Raw genomic sequence first — 21827 nt, 5'->3', positions numbered from 1 at the left:
AATGAGTCCCTACCATACTTAATGGCATTCTTTACTTCTCTATAAATTTCAAGCAATGAGTTTAATAAGATCACAGCATGATGTTCATCATCAAAAGTAACCTTACAATTTCCAAGGCTTAAGATTAAACGATTAAAGGCATCAAGATTTGTGTCTAAATCCTTATTAGTATCCATCTTAAAGCCAAAAAATTGCTCAAGTAAAAGAATTCTATCAGGTAAGGATCTTACCAAGTAAAGCTGTTCAAGCTTTTGCCACATTTAAGAAGTAGTACTTACATCATCGACTTGCCTTAGAACACTATTAGAGAGGTGCAATATAATTGTGCTCATTGCAATCTCATCAATCTCATGCTTTTTTTCATCAGTAACATCAGCAGCATAAGTTCCATCAATTGCCTTAGCCACCTTCATCTGCACCAGTACTGCTCTCATTTTCTTGCACCACAGCAAGAAATCTCCTTTGCCATTGAAAACATCAATTTCCAATTTTGTAGACATTCTTGACTTCTCAGAAAATTGAAAACCCTCACAAAGATGATTCTCACAGAAAATCTAAAAAACCAAGAATCAAGAACACTTAACCAAGCTCTGATACCACTGACGGAAAATCAGAACAAACAAAACAACACAGATCTTATCGAGATTCAGCCAAGATAGCCTACGTCCTCATTGCTCCGGCGAGAGCTTCTGATCTCTTATTAATCTTGCAACAATCACAGAGAAAACAACACTTTGACACAATCTGGTTTTTAGATAGAAAACACAACCAACCCGAAGCCCCTTTCTACACCTTTCCTATTTTGTATATTCAATCTAATTCACTCAGAGATTTTTCACTAAGAAAAATGAACACAATAGAAGAAAATGTAGAACACGAATCTTGGAGCTCCTCTCTCTTTCTCAATCTTGAAGAAAAGCTGGTATTTTTGTTACTTGGATCGAAGAGGAAGAGTTCTGTGTATATATATTGCATAACAGCTTCAAAACGACGTCGTCCAACTTATTATGAGGAATCACTTAGATTAAGACACGTAGCTTGCAGTTATTCAGTTATAATAGGCTTGAAATGACCACTTTGTCTTTCTTTATTTCCAAGTAAATGAAACGATGCGTTTTGCCCTTTTGCAACTTAACCATCGAGTCTGAGAAGTCACACCAGCTTAAATACTCTCCAAGTGTTGACCATACTCACCAGAAACCTTGCAAGATTGAATTTGTGGATTAAATCTTCACACCTTTGTTGAGTGCTTGATATCAATACAACCAAAGGCATTTTTATATACCAATGCTTCAGTGCTATCTTTGATTTTGCAGTTTAATATAAAAAATAACCTGAGATTTTCTTGCTGTACCTTTTACATATTAGATATCAACGAACGAGAAATTGATCCCACCACATGTCATGGAGTGGGAACTTGTGTGGACACTATTAGATCATATGAGTGCCGAAAGATTAACGTGAAAATTGTCCTTAAAGGTATGTCAGTCCAATGGCAATATATATATATATATATATATATGCATGTTCATGTATAAAACAATTTAAATTTTATTTTCTGATTATAAAAAAATTCTAACCAATAAAATATCAAGTAAAAAGGAAAAGAAAATGTATACTTATGCACTTATCTCAGCAATATTCAAACACAAAACTACTAGTAATTTATCATTTTATAGCACTACTTTTCAAAGGCTAGAGGAAGTATGTTAAGAATGATTAAATTAGCTAAGAATGATTAAATTAGCAGGCGCATGCTGCTGAGTGCCATCTTTCTAGATATGATACACATTTTTCCACAAATAATTTTGAAACAGAAAAAAACTAGCTTGACAATTTCACAAACTTGAGCTTTGTACAGGTTTCGGCATTGGTCTTGGAGTGTTGTGTTTGCTTATTGGCACACGGTGTCCACAAAAATTCATAAAGAAAAGAAAATCCATCAAACATAGAAAACAGTTCTTCAAACGAAATGGTAGTTTATTGTTACAACAACACATATATTCAGGGGCAGTACAATTTCATGCTAAAACCAAGGTGTTCAATTCAAAGGAGCTACTCAAAGCCAATTCAAATAAAATTATAGGCCAAGGTGGCCAAGGTACTATTTGCAAAGGAAAGGTGGCGGATGGAAAAAGCGTTGCGGTGAAGAAATCTAAAATAGTAGACGAAGAGTAACTTGTGGAATTCATTAAGGAAGTTATCATTCTTTCACAAATTAATCACAGGAACGTGGTTAAACTATTCGAATTCTGTTTAGAGACCGAAGTTCCGCTTCTTGTTTATGAATTTATACCTAATGATACACTTTCCGACCATATACATGACCAAAAAGAGGAATTTCCTTTTACATGGGAATTGCGTTCATGAATTGCATTGGAAATTGCATGTGCTCTCTCCTATTTAGACTCTGCAGCTTCCTTTCCCTTATACCATTGCAACATCAAGTCTTTGAGCGTACTTTTAGATGACAAGTACAGAGTGAAAATTGCTGATTTTGGAAGTTCAAAATCAGTTACCACTGACCAAACACATGTTGCTACACTGGTACATGGTACATTTGGCTATTTAGGTCCTGAGTATTTCCAATCAAGCCAATTTACATAGAAAGGCGATGTCTATAGCTTTGGTGTGGTAATCGTTCAGCTCTTGACGGGACAAAAAACAATTTGTATAACGAGGTTTAAAGAAGGAAGAAGCCTAGAAAATTTTTTCTTCATGTGCATGGAGGAAAATCGTTTGTTTGATGTAGTTGATCCTAAAATTGGTAATAAAGGAAGTAAAAATTGGTAATAAAGGAAGTAAGTAACAGATCATGGAAGTTGCTAATCTTGCATGAATTTGAATGGAAGGCATCGACCCGCAATAAAAGAAGTGGCAATGGAGTTGGAGGCAAGTCAGAAATCAACCAAAACTTTTTTGAATGAACAGATTCATGAAGAAGTTGAATATGTAAGGCCTGAAATAACATAGCCTTGAGATGTTTCCACACCAACTGGTTCACACATAAACACTGGTAATAATATTGCTTCACCATTAGATGCATTACCACTATTAGTTTCCAAGTAATGGTTATTAGAAATATTATATATTTGTACTTTAATTGCCTTCGTTGTTGGAAAACAAACTGAATTGTTTCTCCAGTTTTGGTAATCTTTCATTTTTTATCTCGTTTTCTATTAATTTTTCTTTCTCTTTTTCCTTTGTTTTTTATTTTTATTTTTATTCTTTTAAAGTAATAGAATATGGACAGGGTCACAGCAAGGCCCTATGACATATTACAATTTACTAAAGATAGAAAAAGTACAAGAAAAATATGTAGAGCTAGAAGAAGAAGAAGATTAAAATTGCTGACTTGGATAACAGAAATTAGTCTGACCGAATGCTGACAAGGCAAGCATGAATTTGAAAGAATTTACAAAACGGATTTTACCTCCAAGGACTCTGTTTTCAACCTTGCATCCTCTGTTATATTTAATAAGATCATATTACTGTTTCCATGCAAATATTTACAAAAACAGCTAGTTTTAAGAAATTATTGTTTTAATAAGGAAGCCAACTAAAAACCTTGTCTCAATCCAAAAATATTATATATATATATATATATATATATAGGTTAAAAAATGTTGAGGTTATGGCAAAAAACTTGTAGAACAAAAGAAAAAACAAGTCAACTACATGAAGAGTTTCCTACTTACAGGGGAAATTAATAAATCCACTGTATTCGAAAATCTATGCCCTAATTAATGGCCGACAGATCGACTTTATTTCATTTTATCTCAAGTTATATCATTAATATTTTTTTGTTGATGCTAGAAAATTGCTTCAAGCGAAGCTTCTTGTCATTGCTTGATCATTAAATATTTCATGACTTTATAGGTATTAATGAAAGACACACAATGTCCCCGTAAATTCGTGATGGCCAGAATGAAATTTCCACTTAGGAAACGGTGTGTCCACTCTTTCTAAAAGTCTAGGTCCTTACTTTTTATTTTACCACAATTGGTCATATCATTAAAGTCCCCTATAAACTAACTTAGAATTTTCTTATCTAAATTGATGTAGCTAAAACTAAAAGGCATTGGCTAGTAAGAGCATCCACGAGGCTCCTTTATCTTCTGCATACTTTTTATTTTGTGGTTTGATTTTTTAAAATATAAAATTGATTTTATATTTGAAGAGTTAAATTCTTTATGTATATTTAATATTAAATTAATATAATTTAAATTTCCAAAACACTATCTATTTTAGTTATCAATGTATTGTTTCTAGAAAAAAAAAAAAAGGAGTGGGAAATAATAAAATAATTGAGACAGAATTTTAATAAAAAAGAATGAGGCAATAAATATAGTAATAAATGTTTATTGAAAAATAAAAATAAAGAATATAATATAAAGAGAATTGTTGGATAATTTTTTGCTTAAATAATCCTCTAAAAAGCCTTTAAACAAAACATATATACGTTTTGATAAAAATTAAATCTTGTCAAAATATACAACTGGATAGACTTTAATACCCTTTTTGTATGCTTTTTAAAAGAAAAAAAAAATGCTGAAGAAGACAAAACAAATGTAGATGCAAAGTGAGAAAAGAAAACCACGTGTAGAGGTTGATAAAAAGCGAGGATGAGAAAAATTAGATAGAATGACGGAAGATATAGACGAAACCACATGCGAGGATCTTCATTTTTGATGAAAATTGGAAAAAAAAATTAAAAAAATTTAAAAAAAATTTAAAAAAAAAAAAGAGAAGAAGAAGAAGAAGAAAGATCTCCATCATTGCTGCAAATTGAAAAAAAAAAAAAAAAATCCTCAAGTTTTTTCCAGATTTAGTTCTTCTATGTCCATTTTTTATAGAGACAAAAATAAATAAATTCTTATTATAAATGTCAAGGTTATTGGAATTTTAAAACTTCTTGCAGAGGAATAAAAAAAAGTAAGAGCTATGGAGAAAGTAGAACTATAGCGTCTATAATATAAAAGGTATTTTTTTCAACATAAGTCAATTATTGAATATTTTTTATATCTTTTTAAAAAAATATGGATTATATTTCATCTCAATTATAATTATTAAGCCAAAAAAAAAAAAAAACACTCAATGAGATTTTTAAGTCGTATATAAGAATGTTCTTTATTAAAAAGAATATGCTTTTTTTTTTTTAAATAAAACCGGATGTTCTAAATGTTTCTTCTTTTTTTTATTATTATTCATAAAAAGAGATGGCTGACGTGCCAATGGTACTTGAATGGGAGTTATTTTATTAAGAATTGATGTATATATGTACTTCAACAGAGAATAATTGAGTATGAGACCAATAAATCCACTACCTAATCGGTCAAAGGTTCAATGTAAAGCTCAACACCATTTTAAATATTCAAATCATTAAAATTAATTAATTTGTAATGAGAAACGAACAAATTCGATTGCAGTTATTTATGAATGCAGCCAAGATAGCAATTATCGCGTTCATTTTTCTTGAGAGGAAAAAAAAGTTGGTTTGTAATTATAAAAAGGTATTAACCATATCATAAATACGATTCATTTGTTTAAATGAAAGTAAATTAATATAAAAAATAAGAATAAATTAGTGATATATATAGTTTAAAAGTCAGAGTGCAAAAACGGCATCATAAAAAATAATAATAATAATCAAATGGTTACTGAGTTAACCATTATTGAATGAAAAATATTTTATATTATTATATATTACTATCATAAATGAGATATGCATATTCACATAATATTTTAATTGATTACTCATTTACTTTTTTATATCAAAATTTGAATTTTATAAAGTTTTTGCCAAAAAAAAAATCAATATACAAAATTAAGTCAAAATGTATCAAATTAATACTAATTGTCATGTTTTTATTCAAATAATAATAATGATAAATAGCCAAACGTACGTTTTGTTGTGTAGCCAAGATCACAAAAGCCCAAATAAAAATTCCAATAATAACAAGCCTAAGACAAGAACACTAGACTTTTCAGCCCAAAGCTCTATCAATTTCAGAAAATATCCAAAAGAACCTATGTGGATAATTGTTTACGTGTAATTCTTATTCATATCTATCTAGGCAACTTACAGGCAGCTTTCTTTTTATACATTTTATTATTTTTATTAATTTATATAAATATATATCTTAAAGGGATGAAACAGAAAGATAGAGACATTCAATCATTTATTGCGATGCTAAATATCTTTCTTTGTATGTGGTCCTACCAAATGGGGACATGAAAACTCATTGTAGCGACATAAAGAGTTAAAGTCATGAAAGTGTTTGCGGCTGATATGACCACTCTTAAAAGTCCTTCACTGAATCACTATCAGCATTAGAAAAAAATTAAAAAATGTATATATATATATATATAAAAGAAAATTGCTTTTTATGTGGGCCCCACATGAATGTGAAAAAGAAGTCCGGAACCAGTTGAATTTATTTATTTTATTTATTATTATTATTTCCCTTGCGAGGTTGGCTTCGTTTGTATATAGAACTCAGAGATGAATTAGAGATACTGAAATGGAAAAAGACTTGTCGAGAAGATGCAAAACAGATATCAAACTGTTTCAATGCGGACAACGCGTCGAGTTTTCTGTAGAAGATGGATACCTTTGGATATTTTCCTTTTCCAAAATTCCAAATTGCTTCGAGACCACTAACTCTTCTCAATATTAATTAAGCAACTATTATGAAAATTCGATTCATGGATAGACTTATCAACTATGGATTAGGAATATTGATTGATTTCTTTGATCTTCTTGTTTGCTCTCTTATATTAGACTAGTGTCTATACTGCTTGTAAATAGATGGGCCAAAGCAAGTTAATTATTAGGAGTCGAAAAGCCAAGATAGAAAAAAGAATGGGGGCGAGGAGACCGGTGGTGCTTGTTCAACTGATTGGATTTTCATGGTTGATCACTAAAAATGCACTACCATCATTTGCACTAACCTTAGGCAAGCCTGGTTGTTAAACGGAAAAAAAGTATACTTCTATTATATTTACTTCAAAAAAAAATATTTCCGTTATATTAAATAGTTATTATTGTAAAAAAGTATACTACGGGTAAGAAAATATTAAAATGGAAAAAAAAAATACAAAACAAAAAAAAAAAATAGTTTATGGGAGATTTTATGAGGAAAGTACATACAATTGGATTATGAGGGTTAAATTAATAAACAACAAAAATAAATAAAAAAAATTTAAAAATAAAAAATAAATTGAGGGGTCACGTGCCCTTGGATCTCTATCTATATAAGTAGAGATGGGTAAAATTCAATCCAATCTGTTTAAACTAATCAATCCAATTCATTTTTAATGGTTTGAATTGGATTTTTATATCAATTGAATTAGATTGGATATAAAATATTATAAATTGTTTGGATTGGATTGGTTTCAACCCAAATCATATATTATAGAATTAAAAAATTATATATTTTTTATTTTTTTCATTTTTATATACTAATTTTTAATATATTTTTTTTTCATTTTTATATTTTTTTTGTTTGATTTTATTTTAACATTAATTAGTGTTGTTGGGTATTATAAATTGCAATCTTATATTTTATTCTATATTAGATTATTCTAATTATATTTTATATTTGGATAACTATAATTTATTATTTATATTTTATGTTTGGAAAACTTTTAATGTGTATTATGTATTTATAGACTAGTAAATTTGGATTTTAAACTTCAATGATTTAAATTGAATTTTATATTTAATAAATCGAAAAGTATAAATTGAATTGTATTTTGTTCCAAAACTGAATCAACCCAATCCATATCACCATTACATGTAAGCATGTCCAGTTAATATAGTCTTAAAGCCTTAACTGACTACTCATTTATTTTTTTCATATTAAAATTTAAATTTTATAAATTTTTTGCAAAAAAAGTCAATATATAAAATTAGGTCAAATGTATCAAATTAATACTAATTATAATTATCAAAATAATAATAATAAATCATCACCAATTGAAAAAATAGCAAAACTTTTATTGTAACTAGTAAAAGAACAAATGCAGCATATGTATGGTCCTACCCAATGGGGACACAAAAACTCATTTTAGTGACATAAGAGTTTAAGGTCATGAACCTGTTTGTGGGTGGTATGACCGCGCTTAAAAGACCTTCACTGAATCACCATCCGCATTAGAAAAAAATTAAATATATATATATATATATATATACATAATATATCTGTATATATAATAAAATTTCTTTTATGTGTGCCCCACATGAATGTGATAGGAAGGTCCATTATTATTATTATTATTTCCTTTGGGAGGTTGGCTTCGTTTGTTTATAGAAGTTAGAACGCAGAGATAAATTAGGGATACTGCAATGGGAAGACTTGTCGAGAAGAGGAAAACAGATATCAAACAATTTTAAAGCGGACACGCGTCAATTTTCAGTAGAAGATGGGTATGACACGTCGTGTACAAGTACAGCACGCAATTACTTTTGGATATTTTTCTTTTCCAAGTTCCCAAATTGCTTTGAGACCACTAACTGTTCTCAACATTAATTAAGCAACTACAACAAAAATTCGATTCATATCAGCACTGAATCACTAACGGTATTAGAAGAAATATATACAAAAAATAAAATAAAATTGTTTATACGTGGGTCCCACATCAATGTAAGGGGGAATATAATACTTCGAGAGCCACACTTTTTATTTTTTTATTTTTTTATTTTTTTATTTTTAATTCCTTTCTTTTGGGGTTTTGGCTTGGTTCGCATAAAGAAAGCATGGGCAGATTAAGAAAAGAAAACACGGAAAGAAAAATGCCATTTGCTATGCTAAAAAAATTATTAGTAAGATTTATATATTAAATTGTAATTAAAATACTTTGTTTTTAAAATTATAATATAAAAATAATAAAATTAAATATTTAAATTAAAATTTATTCTATAAATTGATAATACTCGTTGATAGTGGTAAATAATAAAATTCAAATAGAAATCGAGAAAGTCTTATCGGAAGAGGAAAACAAATGTTAAGGGGACCATATATCAAATTTTTTTTTCCAAGATTCCAAATTGCTTTGGGACCAATAAGTGTCCTCAAACATAAATTGTGCAAGTACTACGAAAATTCGATTCATGCATAGACTTTTCAACTATGGAATAGGAATATAGAATAATTTCTTTAATTTTCTTGTTTGCTCTCTTAATTAAACTAGTATATATTGCTAATAAAATAGATAGGCCAAAGCAAATTAATCAAGGAGGAGTCGAAAAGCCAAGAAAGAAAAGAGAATGGGGGCGAGAAGGCTGGTGGTGGTGCTCGTTCACCTGATTGGATTTTCATGGCTGATCACTAAAAATGCACTACCATCATTAGCACTAACCATGGGTAAGAGTGGTTGTCAAACGGAATGTGGAAATGTAAGCATCCCATTTCCTTTTGGAATTGGAATTGGATTTGGATCCACAAATAATAAATGTTTTCTTGACGATTGGTTCGAAATAGTCTGCGACAACTCTACCTCCTCTCCCACAGCTTACCTTAAACGCACCAATCTCCAAGTCCTCAATATTTCTTTGGGAGACTACTACTCCTCCTACATCCCGTCACCTGACGTTGTGAGTAATCAATTTAAATATTATTAGGGATGAAAGAAGCATCATTTCTTTACATAAATGTTGTCTCTTGCAATTATCATTATTTATTTATTTTTTGTATTAAGCACCATTTCATTTTCGCCAGCTCTCTAGCAGAAAGAAGGTATGTCATTATTATTATTATTTTTTTAAAAAAATTATATATATATATATATATATATATATATATAAAAGGTATATATAGTCTTAGATTTTTGAAAAGTGATGACCGTGTTTTTAAATTTTTTGGAATTCCAAGAATTTGAATTTTATATGACGAAACATATATATAATAAAACTAATATTTATGCATATTAATTATGAAAAGAATTTTCCCTAACTAAAATTTCTAATGGACTTTTTGCAAACAGATTCAGGTCAGAAATCCAATAACTTTTTGGAATTGCACGGACAGAGAAACCCGTGAATCACTAAACTTGACAGGAAGCCCCTTTGTCTTCTCGGCGAGTGACAACATGTTCACCGCGGTGAGTTGCGATGTACGAGCCTTAATGTCTTCATCAACCTTAGATGAAGTTGAAATTTCGGTAGGCTGCAAGTCCAAGTGCTTACAAACAAACCAATCGCTCATGAATTGCTTGGACGGAGTGAATTGCTGCCAAACTACCATTCCTTCTTATATGATTAAGACCTTCTCCACCACATTTCAACCCGAGACGGATAAAACAAGAATTGCTTGCAAGTATGCCTTCGTAGTAGACCAAGAATGGTTCATTTCCAAGTTCAACAATACAACTTCAGTTGCCCTTCGCGATATGGATTACGTTCCTGCAACTCTAGAATGGAGCTTAAACAGCTATTCAAAACACCAAATTTACGAAACAAATCTATCCGCTTTACAACTTACAAAGTTATTAAGGAACAACTCAATCCGTTGCCTCGGAGATTCTTCCATTTCCTCAGTGAATCAGACAGCAGCACTGTCAGTGCAGGGTTGTTACTGCGTGGGCGGCTTTGAAGGAAATCCGTATCTTTTGGCTGGATGTCAAGGTAAAACCTCCATCATCGATCCAAACTTCAACGTTGATAGAGTTACTATATAAAATAAGATCATTTTCATAAGGAAAATCTCATTTATATCCTTTAATTTTGTTATAATTATAATTAGACTTTATAATTTTAAAAAATAATCATTTAGATTTCATTTAACAGTTTTGAACAATTAATTTTAACATTTAAAAATAATAATTTTGTTTTTTTACATAATTATTTTATCATCAAGCACATTTTTAATATTTTTTATCTTTAATGATAAAAATTCACTACAAAAGACTAATAAATGGATGTATTCTGATAAATAAAAATATAGAATATTAAAAAGATGTTAATAATGATTTTCCAAAAACATGATATCTAAATATAATTATGGCAAAATTAAAGTGTCTAAATAAAATTTATTCCTTTTATAAACATTTTTGTCACTAATTATAAAATAACTATCACATAATCATTTATTATTTATATAAGTTTGATCTTTCCAACAAAAAACAAGAAAAAATATAGATAAAACATAAAATGTAAATTTCATTTAACAAGGGTTAATCATAAAAATGCGCTTGGCAATCCGTTGTGTTAGAGTTAGTGACCCAAATTCTTGTTGACCCGACCCGAAAAGCTCGCGGTGCGACCCATTTGGTGAAACTAATTTTGGAGAAAAATTTGGGGCTCTATGGTGGAAGCGGAGGTCTCGGGCCGATAGGGCTCTGTGGTGCGGGGGCAGCGCCCCCGCGGTACGGACCTGTTCAATTTTAGGGTTTCTTCCGTATATATATATTTCTTATTCTTTTGGGGTTTGGCGGCTGTAATTGGGGTTTTAGGGTATAGCGCAGTTTTTCTCACCTTTGTACAAATCTTTCGATATTGGATTTGCTTCTCCCTGCCCGTGGTTTTTCCCGTCAAGGGTTTCCATGTAAATCCTGTGTTTGTTCTTCGTTTTCTTTGTTTCCGTTGCTATTTATTTTTCTCCCAATTCCGTAACACATTGTTGTTGGCAATTACTTCCGTAACTAATATATTTTACATGTCATATGTCAATGAATGTCAAACTGATCACCGTGGATACTGTGGCGGAGAGGAAACTTATGTGAACACGTACGGGTCGTATGAGTGCCAAGAGCCCAAGGTTAATATTGTCCTTATAGGTATGTCTCCTTTTCTTTTAAATTTAAAACTTTTTTTTTTTTTTGGCTACAAAAATTCAAGACATGTTTATATATACTATACGTAATCCAATCGGAACAATCCAATAGAAAAAATTATTGTTTAATATATGATTTTTATTGGTTGAAAGGAATTTTTATTATTTTATTATAAAATTTTTATATGGCGAATAAAATATTGAGTAAAAATGAAAATAAAATATATGTTTATTTAAATAAAGTTTAATTTTCTATGAAAGCATGTTAGAACTTTAGCTTCTTTTATTGGCTGGCAGATTTGATGTTTAAGAAGAGATTAATAAGAAAAAAAGGCCCAACTAGAAAAATAAGACAAGAAATTAATTAGATAAATAAGACAGTATTTATTAATAAATATCTCTCGCAAAGTGAGTGTTGATGGCAAAGAGTTGAGTAAGCAATGTATATGCATCGATGCATAGTCAATCATGATGTGCTTTTTATTGTACAAATAAATAAGAAAATTTATACAGTAAAACTAGTATTTTCTCAAAAATAAAATTCTCCACCTCCAATGTCAAAATATATATATTAAGGTTTGAATTTTTAAAGAGCACAGAAAAAGATATTAGAGTAGAGATAAAATTTTCTTATGGCTTATTTATTTTAATTATTAATTATTTAATTTGTGATATTTTATATTAAATTGACATTGAAATAAGTGTCACTGCATTAAGATTTTCTTGTATAGTAATCAATCTAATAGCAACTATAAAAGATATGCTAAGTATATTTGATAGCATTTTAAAATGTTATTTAAGTATATTCATAGCATTTGAAAATGTTATAGATTTCTATAGTATATAAAAATGTTATTATAAAGTAAAATTTTATCCAACATGTAAAAAAATTGATTGAAAATTCTATTGTTTTATATTATTAATGACATTTTTTTAAAATGCTATAATCGTAAGTTATAAAATCCCATATGTGTTGTAGTGATATATTGGGAGAAGATGCCCAACACATGGAATTAGAAATTATTATTCTTGAGTTGCAAATCACAATTTAAATACAAGACTAGTAGGACAACCTCTTATAAAGGCTAGAGGAAGTAGGTCAAGAATTATTGGTTACTTTAACCGCGTCACTTATTTTGCATGCTGATCAATGCCATCTAAATGTGATTTTTTTTTTCCTTAAATTATTTTGATAAGAGAAAAACTAGCTCGACGATTTAATGTGTACTTGAGTTTTGTATAGGTTTTAGCAGTGATCTTGGAGCATTGTTTCTACTTATTGGTGCATGGTTTCTATACAAATTCATAACGAAAAGAAAAGCCTTTAAACGTAGAAAGCAGTTCTTCAAACGAAATGGTGGTCTATTGTTACAACAGCAAATATATGCAGAGGAACTCAATTTTGGAGCAAAAACCAAGTTGTTCAGCTCAAAAGAGTTACAGAAAGCCACTGACAACTTCAACCTAGACCGAGTTTTAGGTCAAGGAGGCCAAGGTACTGTTTACAAAGGAATGTTGGCAGATGGTAAAATTGTTGCTGTAAAGAAGTCTAAAATAGTTGATGAAGATAAACTCACTGAATTCATTAATGAGGTTATCATTCTTTCCCAAATTAACCATAGGAATGTGGTTAAACTACTTGGATGCTGTTTAGAGACCGAAGTTCCACTTCTGGTTTATGAATTCATACCCAATGGTACACTGTCCGAGTACATTCATGACCAAAATGAGGAATTTCTTTTTACATGGGAAATGCGCTTGCGTATTGCAACAGAAATTGCGGGAGCTCTTTCCTATTTACACTCCGCAGCTTCCTTTCCCATTTACCACCGAGACATCAAATCATCAAACATACTCTTAGATGAAAAGTTGAGAGCAAAAGTAGCAAATTTTGGAACTTCAAAATCAGTTGCCATTGACCAAACACATGTTACTACAATGGTACATGGTACATTTGGCTATTTGGACCCTGAGTATTTCCAATCAAGCCAATTTACGGATAAGAGTGATGTTTATAGCTTCGGTGTGGTGATTATGGAGCTCTTGACAGGACAAAAACCGATTTGTTTAAAGAGGTTAGAAGAAGGACGAAGTCTCGCAACTTATTTCATCATGTGCATGGAGGAGAATCGTTTATTTGATATAATTGATCCTCAAATCCTCAAGGAGGGAAAAAATGAAGAGATGTGGGGAGTTGCTAACCTTGTAAAAAGATGCTTGTATTTGAATGGAAGGTACCGACCTACAATGAAAGAAGTGGCAACGGAGTTGGAGGCTATTCAGAAGTCAATCAAAACTGTTGCTGATCTACAGAGTTATGAAGAAGTTGAATATGTGACGACTGAAATAACAGAGCCTTGGGATGTTTCCACCACAGTTGGGTCAAACCCGTCCACATCTATTGATGTTGCTTTATCGTTAGACGAATCGCCACTGTTGTCTAAATAAAAATTACTTGTTTACTCTTCTTCATTGTTCATTTTCATTCTCCGTTTAGAAAATGGATTTTCATTATTGTGACTTTTACTAGAGATATGTTTAACAAGTTGTTTTAGCCCGACTATATAATTCGTTTTTAGTGTTTTTTAAGATACATCTATGTTTCAATTCAAAGAACCTGTATATTAGCACCATATGACTTAGAGTTTATTGGCTTCTATAAATCAAAGTGTTATAAATGTGAACAGAAAAAAATATTCCTTTATTATAAATATTCAGAACAAATAAAATAATTGTAACACAATACTTAAATTCAGTGAAACAAAATTACAAATATTAAATATTAAAAACCCGGTAAAATTAGCAAAATCCACAGAAATTAATCTGAATTCAAGACTTGTATTCTACAGTATTTTTAAGATAGATTCGTCTCACAAGGTGTATATAATACTGTAATGACTGTCTTTCAAAATACAACAAATCGATTAGAGTTTTTAAATTAAGCATCTCTAAAGCTCTCTACTACGAACTTAATCTATGCCTTCCTCTATCATACTACAAATTTAGACTTTCTTAGAATTTTAGGAGAAGAAGATAGAAAATATACTATATTATTTTTCTCTTTGGTTTTTGGTGGGGTCAACTATGAGAAAGAACCACTTATACTGTAATATACGGGTATATATATATATATATGTATAGTAAAAAAAAAAGGTTTTATAACTTTTATTTTTAAAAGAAAAAAAATAGAATTTTTATCCTAATAGGTTTGGTTATAAGTACATTTCAATTTTATTAGGAAATTGAAAAAAATAAATATTTAAGGGTATTTATTCTATTTTCGTTTTTTTAAAAGAATGAGAAAATACATTTGTTTTACTTTTACGTTGTTTTCAACTTTGCGCCGCTAGGGTGTCGGGTAAGTCTTCTTCTTCTAGCCCTAAAAGCTATTAGGGTTAATATTAAAGGCTTCCAATCTTAATTTAGGGTTTTTGTAGTCTTTTAAGGTTGTTCGGGATAAAGTATTTTTGGAGATTTTGAAATTTCTGAACAAATTTTGGAGCATAGGAAGGAAGATCCTAAATCTTTCAAGTGATCAAGGTTGGTTTTCTGATCTTTTTTATGTTACATGATATTATCTGAGATGTTTTGGGATTATAGAAGTATTGATTAAGGTTGAATCGAAGAGTTGTTGTTGAAACCCTAATCTGAAATTTATTTGGGATATGTACAGAGTGATTGTTCGAATTTATTTAAAATATTTAAAGGTTTATTTTGGCATTAAAATTTTTATGGATGACAATAGACATGTTTATGAATCACTAGAAATTTATTTGGGGCGATTCAGATCTTTTTTCAATTTATTATGAAATTTTGAATTTATGCATTCTGTTTGGTTTTTCTGTACGATTTCAGTATGCTTCGTAAGTAAAAATTTCAAAATAGATCCAAAAGAGATTATTTTTATCTGAAAATTTGTATACTTTATCATAGATTGTATAATATTACTATAAAAAAATTTGTCTTCAAATTCGTTATATGTTGTCCGTGGTGATTTTCTGAGTTACCTACATCCATTTGTCTGAGTTTATTTTCTGATCCATTTAGTAAAGAATAAAATTCGATTTAAAATAGTTTTCGATCTCTATTTGACCTAATAATTTTTATATAGCATTATTACTATATATAGTTAAAAAATTGTAAAATATTACTGCTTTTGGAATTGTATTTTAGTTTTAATGAATTTTTGTATAGACAGGTTTCCCTGTGAATTGCTGATTTTAAGTTTCCGTCAATTAGTTACTAAATTTAATTTGACCATATTTTCGATGTTTTTTGGCTTTTAAAATTTTATAGTAGTATATATAAGTGTCTAGTTTTAATTTGTAAAATTTCAAATGAATACGAAATTTCGTGAAAGAGAAACAATTTGAGCATTGAATGAAGGTTTCTGAAAATCTAATAGTTTCAGTATTTTCTTTGTTAACTTTTCAATGAGTTTTGAATAGTTTTTCATTATTATTTTATGAAATTGTTTTAATCACAGTTACTTATGCATGTGTACAATATCCTCATAAATTTTCAGACTTAGATGATATCGTTTGAATAAGGAATTAAATTCATGTTGAGAGACTATTTATGGATTAATAGGTTTTTATTCGGCATTTGGTGATTTGATCTTGTTCTAAGCTTTTGATTTTAAGATTTAAGGATTAGGCTATGATAATCTTACAGTATCAACTCTTATTCATTTAGTTTGAATTTAAGAGCTTGATATGGGATTTATATGTAAGATATTTATGGTATATGATGGTTCTGTTTTATACGGATTAGAGACTATTAGTATTATTCATAGGTTGTTAATCTTTTATGGACTTTGCTGATCAAGGTAAGTTATGAACTTTTTAAAACTGAAACCATAGCAAATATATACTTATATTGTTGATTTATTATGTTTTCTGTAAGTTTATGTTTTATGAAATACATATATATTGTGCAAAGAAATTATTGCATTATTGATATATGTGTTTTTGCTCTGGTTGTTAATATTTAGTAGGCATTTATGGATATGTTATGATATATTTTCGGGTGTTGAGATGAATCATGTAAGGATATTTCCTAGTGATTTATGGTTCTTTACCTTCACGTTTAGACATATTGTTTCATGTAGGAGGACCTGCTGCTGATCACAGTAGGGGTATGGCTCATACCTTCGGGTGTGAGTGTTTGTTTTTAAAATTTATGTTTCCCCACTTATTACATGCCTCACACACGAGTTTATTCGGATTTAGGATTTCGGATTACTGACGGGTAATATTATGTTATGGAAAATCCTACTAAATACTTAACAATTAGAGTTTAAATGAAAATCATGTTTATATTGTTAAAGATTATTTTTGGATATTTATTTGTTATGATTTTAAGTATTTTCTTATTTTATAATTATGAAAAACCCAGTAGCTTGCTGAGTTTTATACTCATTATTTATTGTTATGGTTTCAAGTACTCTATAGTTTCAAGGTAGCTGGATTTGGCATATGATAATGGTGCTTAGTTGTTTTTATTTTTATATTAGTTAGCTTGAAAGACCTTTTGGGTGTTGGAGTTTATTTTTAGTCCATTTTTTGGAGATATATTTTAGATATTATTTATTAATGATGTTTGGAGATTTTTATGTTCGGCATTATAACTTCTTTTAAGTGTTATAAGTATGACTTTTATCGCATTTCGAATATATAGACTTGGGGTATGACATATACATTTAGCCCACAAGAATCATAGGAGTTACAAAACTTTTTTAATACAAGTTTAAAAACATTTTTAATACAAATTAAAACAAAAAAGGCTAAATAAGTACTCAATTACAAATTCATTCAAAACTTTTGTAACTCTTGTAACTCCTCAATTAAAGGCCAATAAACATGCCTGTTACAACAAGTTTTAACACAAAGAATGATATATATGTCTTATCATGAAAATGTGCTTCCAAAGATCCATTATGCATCAGTTGATAGATAAAAAACCTTGTATCACCTTGAGTACTACACCCCCAACAGAGAAATTATGTTTGGATGCCGAATTTTAGCTTCACAAATCCACTTTATTATGCAATTCCAAAGGGTGTACTAGATAAATAACAAACATATGAGAAAATTTATGAAGAAGAAAATAAAAATTATAACTTTTCCAGAAATAAAAATATGATACCTCAAAAATTTCCTTTTGCATCCCACAGTCTAGCTTCTTTTCATGACAATAGTAACCTGACTACTTTCTTGTAGTGACACTTTCCCAGGCATTTTAGTAACTGCTAAGCTTATAAGATAAAAAAGTTAACGAGGATATGCTGCTAATCTCCAACAGATTTAGCTAAAATTAATGAAGCTTAACCAGAGAGATACCAAAATCAACACAAAATATAAAACATTGCCAACAAATTCAACAGCAGAGACTGTAAACTTTTTAATTACCAAAAGCCTCGAGATGAAACTACAGGGCAGAAAATTTAGATATTGGAATAATATACCGAAAAATGATATCCATACAACATGAATGCATATGTATGCATAAAAGAGACCACAAAAAGGATCAACTAAATTCATAGTAACTTATAGCCGGCAAAGAATATATAATAAACCAGAAAAATAAAATTCTCCACCTCATTAGCAGACTAAAATTTAATATTTAGATTTTATAGTGATAATATTTAAATTATAACGTATTTAGAAAATAATTGTTTGAGCTTGTGATTATTTTTTATTAACTCTACAGATAACCTTTTCACATTATTATTTTTTATTTAGTTGAAAAGATATACTATATCATTTTAATTATTTTCTCGTTCTGCCCATAAATTTTCATTCTATTTAATTTATATTTTATACTAAAAAAGGGAAAAATTGCACTTAATGAAAATTCAAAAACAAGTTTATGCCAAAAGTAAAATTGTCAGAGTAACTATTTGAGAAAAATTTCAAACTATAAGGAACTTTCTATAAAAATTAAAATAGTAGAGTAAATGTACAAAATTTTCAAACTAGAAGGGAAGTTTATAAAATTATTCATAATTTTTTTATTATAATTAAGAATTATAAACAGGAATGATCTTAATTTTTAGTGAATGATGGATTGCCACTTCTCTAATAACCGAAAGTAGAAGAATATATATTTTAAGGGGTACAAGCAAGTTTCAGGATAATCTTAAGAAACATATAATAAATTAACTTAATATTATACATATTATGAAAATTTTTCTACTAACTAAAATTAGAAATTGAGTTAGCAACAGATTAATGTCCGTATCCAATAACTTTCTGAAATTGCACAAGTAGGGAAACCCGTGAACGCTTCAATTTGACAGGAACTCCTTTGTTATTTTCCAACTTCAACAAGTTCACTGCGAGCTGCGATGTTCGTGCTTTGATGTTTTCATCAATTTTGGACTACGCTGAAATGTCAGCCGGGTGCAAGTCCATCTGTTCAACAAAAAAATTAATAAATAAAATAAAAAATAAAACATATATAAAGCTAAAGCTTTATCCAAATCTAAAGGTTCAAAAACCATAAAGATCATCCACATGAAATTTTGAACAAAAACGAGGCAACTGAAAGGACCATGACCAGTCAGCTGAAGAAAATGACAGATTTGGGAAGAGCATTACCATTTCCATCCCTGTAAATGTGTGAGACCCTGTAAGAAATAGAAAATGCAAGCAATTTTCCGATTGTATCTTCAAGCTCCAAGTAACGTCCAAGAACAATCTCAAATAAAATTAACTACATAAGTCGAATCCCATATGGTTCAAAGAACGATCTCAAATAAGATTAACCACATAAGTTGAATCACATTTGGTCCATATGAAATTCCACCCAAATCTTTTCACATAACCAATGCCCTTAACGACAGCGACCAATGCAGCCTCAAATGCATAAGCAATCCCCGCAGAACCCCAATAGCAATCCAGTCAAATTTGTATAATTGGGATTTTTTTTTTTTTTTTTTTTGGTATAAACTGTTGTGAATCTGACTTTATATGTATCTATGTAAATCCTTTTTGAATCATACAAAACAAATATTCTGAACGTGGATGAGCACATAAATGAAAAAAATAATTTTGATAAACGAATTTATAAAAAAATAAAATAAAATAAATGAAAAAAATTGAATTGAAAAATGTAATATAATTAACATTTGACCAGTTATTAGTTATTAAAAATGTACGGTCTGTGCCTTAAGACGGCAGTTTTTTTTTTTTTTTGGGTAAATTATTTTTAAGTCATAAAACGACAAATGACTACAACTGGTCCTAGCAGTGAGTCAGTCACGTTGGGGACCACAAATTAATTATTAAAGTCACCAAACTTTTTATTTTTTTATTTTTTTATTTGCTTCAAGAAAAGGTTTTAATACAACCAAATACCCGAAGGCAACACAAGCCTGCTAAAGGGAACTGGCCGGAAAGCCATTACTTGAACTGATCCAACAATGTTGTTTTTCAGACGCCATTTAGTCAACAAACTTTATACGTTGATATGACTGCTTATAAAATATCTTCACTAAGTAATCCATACATGTTGATTTTCAGTCAAGTTCTTAATAAAAATAGCAATCCGATAATAATACAGAGAGCTGCTGGGAAAATAGAAACACACATGTACAACTGAAGCAAGTTAATCAAGGAGAAGACGCAAAGACAAGAAGCAACTTAATAGGACTAAACACACGGTTGAAAATGTGGTTAAAAAATTAAAATAAAAAATAAAAAAAGGGGAAAAATTTTATAGAAATGGATAACGAGATATCGATGGAGGAGCCTCCGGCACCGAAAGTAGGGGTGGCGGTCGTCTTGCTCAGAGGGAAAACCGTGTTGTTGGGCCGATGACACTCCACCGGGGTTGGTGACACCAAATTTTCCCTCACTAGTGATCACCTTGAGTCTGGTTTGTGTCCACTTTCATACCCTCCAAACATCAAATCATCAAACATACTCTTGGACGAGAAGTTGAGTGCAAAAGTAGCCAATTTCGGAACTTCCAAATTTGTAGCCATTGATCAAACACATGTTACTGCAATGATCCATGGTACATTTGGCTATTTGGACCTCAGTATTTCCAATCACACCAATTTACAGAAAAAAGTGATGTTTATAGCCTTGGTGTGGTGATTGTTGAGATTTCGACAGGACAAAAGCCCATTTGTGTAAAGATGTTAAAAGAAGGAAGAAGTCTTGCTACGTATTTCATAATGTGCATGGAGGAAAATTGTGTTGCTTGATATAGTTGATCCTCAAATTGCTAAAGAGGGAGGTAATAATAATGAACAGATTTTGGCAGTGGCTAAGCTTGCTAAAAGATGCTTGAATTTGAATGGAAGGTATCGACCTACAATGAAAGAAGTTGCAACAGAGTGGGATGCGATTCAGAAGTCAATGAAAACTTGTTCGAATATTGAAGAGAGTTATGAAGAAGTTGAATATGTGAGGAATGAAATAATCGAGACTTGGGATGTTTCCACCACAATTGGGTCAAACCCTTCTACTTCTAGTGGTGTTGCTCCATCATCTGATAAACTCCCACTGTCTGTCTAAATAATAATCATCAAGAACTATCTTTTGTTCATTGTATTTTTCATTAGGTGGCTTGGTCGAGATATATGCAACATGTTCCTTTTTTTTTTTTTTTTTTGGGTGAATTTTTGGAAGCTATTTATTTTTCAATTCAGAGAACAGAAAAGATGCTTACTTAATTTTTAATAATGATATGGAGACAGAGGATGGGTCTCTGCCTTGTCCGAGTAACAATTTACCTTTGCCCCAATCTTCTTCTTCTTCTTCTTTCTTTTTTATTATTTATTTATTTATTTATTTCTGGTGAATGGTTATTCACAAAAAATTATAAAATTTAAAAATATTTTTCTAAGAAAAAAATCTATTTATAAGTTTTATTTGGTACTTCAGTCAATATTTTGGAAAACTGAAGTGAGAGTTGTGTTAATGGAGAAGACACGCCACCCTGCCTTCGGGTGGCGGCTATAGCAAAATTGGTGGTGGAGATTGCTATGTGGCCTACGCCGGGTTATCAAAGTTTGAATTCTTTGCTACGTACACATGATTA

General features: G+C 30.1%; 2 protein-coding genes across 5 annotated transcripts; both read left to right on the top strand.

The window, feature by feature from the left end:
• Positions 1 to 9001: 9001 nt before the first annotated feature.
• On the top strand, positions 9002 to 11492 carry LOC132803358 (wall-associated receptor kinase-like 3). Of its 4 annotated transcripts, none has more exons than XM_060816102.1 (3): positions 9002 to 9368; positions 9486 to 9598; positions 9988 to 11492. In XM_060816102.1, exons 1-3 carry the CDS (start codon positions 9272 to 9274, stop codon positions 10678 to 10680), a joined length of 903 nt encoding a protein of 300 aa, XP_060672085.1. In that variant the 5' UTR covers positions 9002 to 9271; the 3' UTR covers positions 10681 to 11492. The 4 variants fall into 4 exon arrangements, with proteins under 4 accessions (XP_060672085.1, XP_060672084.1, XP_060672086.1 ...); XM_060816103.1 differs by having other exon boundaries at positions 9005 to 9368; positions 9516 to 9598; positions 9988 to 11331; XM_060816101.1 differs by having other exon boundaries at positions 9003 to 9598; positions 9988 to 11332.
• Positions 11493 to 11631: 139 nt separating this feature from the next.
• LOC107416615 (wall-associated receptor kinase-like 1) lies at positions 11632 to 14328 on the top strand. The gene is made up of 2 exons (XM_025072634.3): positions 11632 to 11778; positions 13018 to 14328. Exons 1-2 carry the CDS (start codon positions 11658 to 11660, stop codon positions 14220 to 14222), a joined length of 1326 nt encoding a protein of 441 aa, XP_024928402.3. The 5' UTR covers positions 11632 to 11657; the 3' UTR covers positions 14223 to 14328.
• The last annotated feature ends 7499 nt before the right edge of the window (positions 14329 to 21827 follow it).

Source organism: Ziziphus jujuba, chromosome 4, assembly GCF_031755915.1.
Source record: "Ziziphus jujuba cultivar Dongzao chromosome 4, ASM3175591v1".
Taxonomy (NCBI): Eukaryota; Viridiplantae; Streptophyta; class Magnoliopsida; order Rosales; family Rhamnaceae; genus Ziziphus; species Ziziphus jujuba.
The sequence above is the reverse complement of the archived record's forward strand: the minus strand, read 5'-3'. Positions and strand labels throughout refer to the sequence as shown.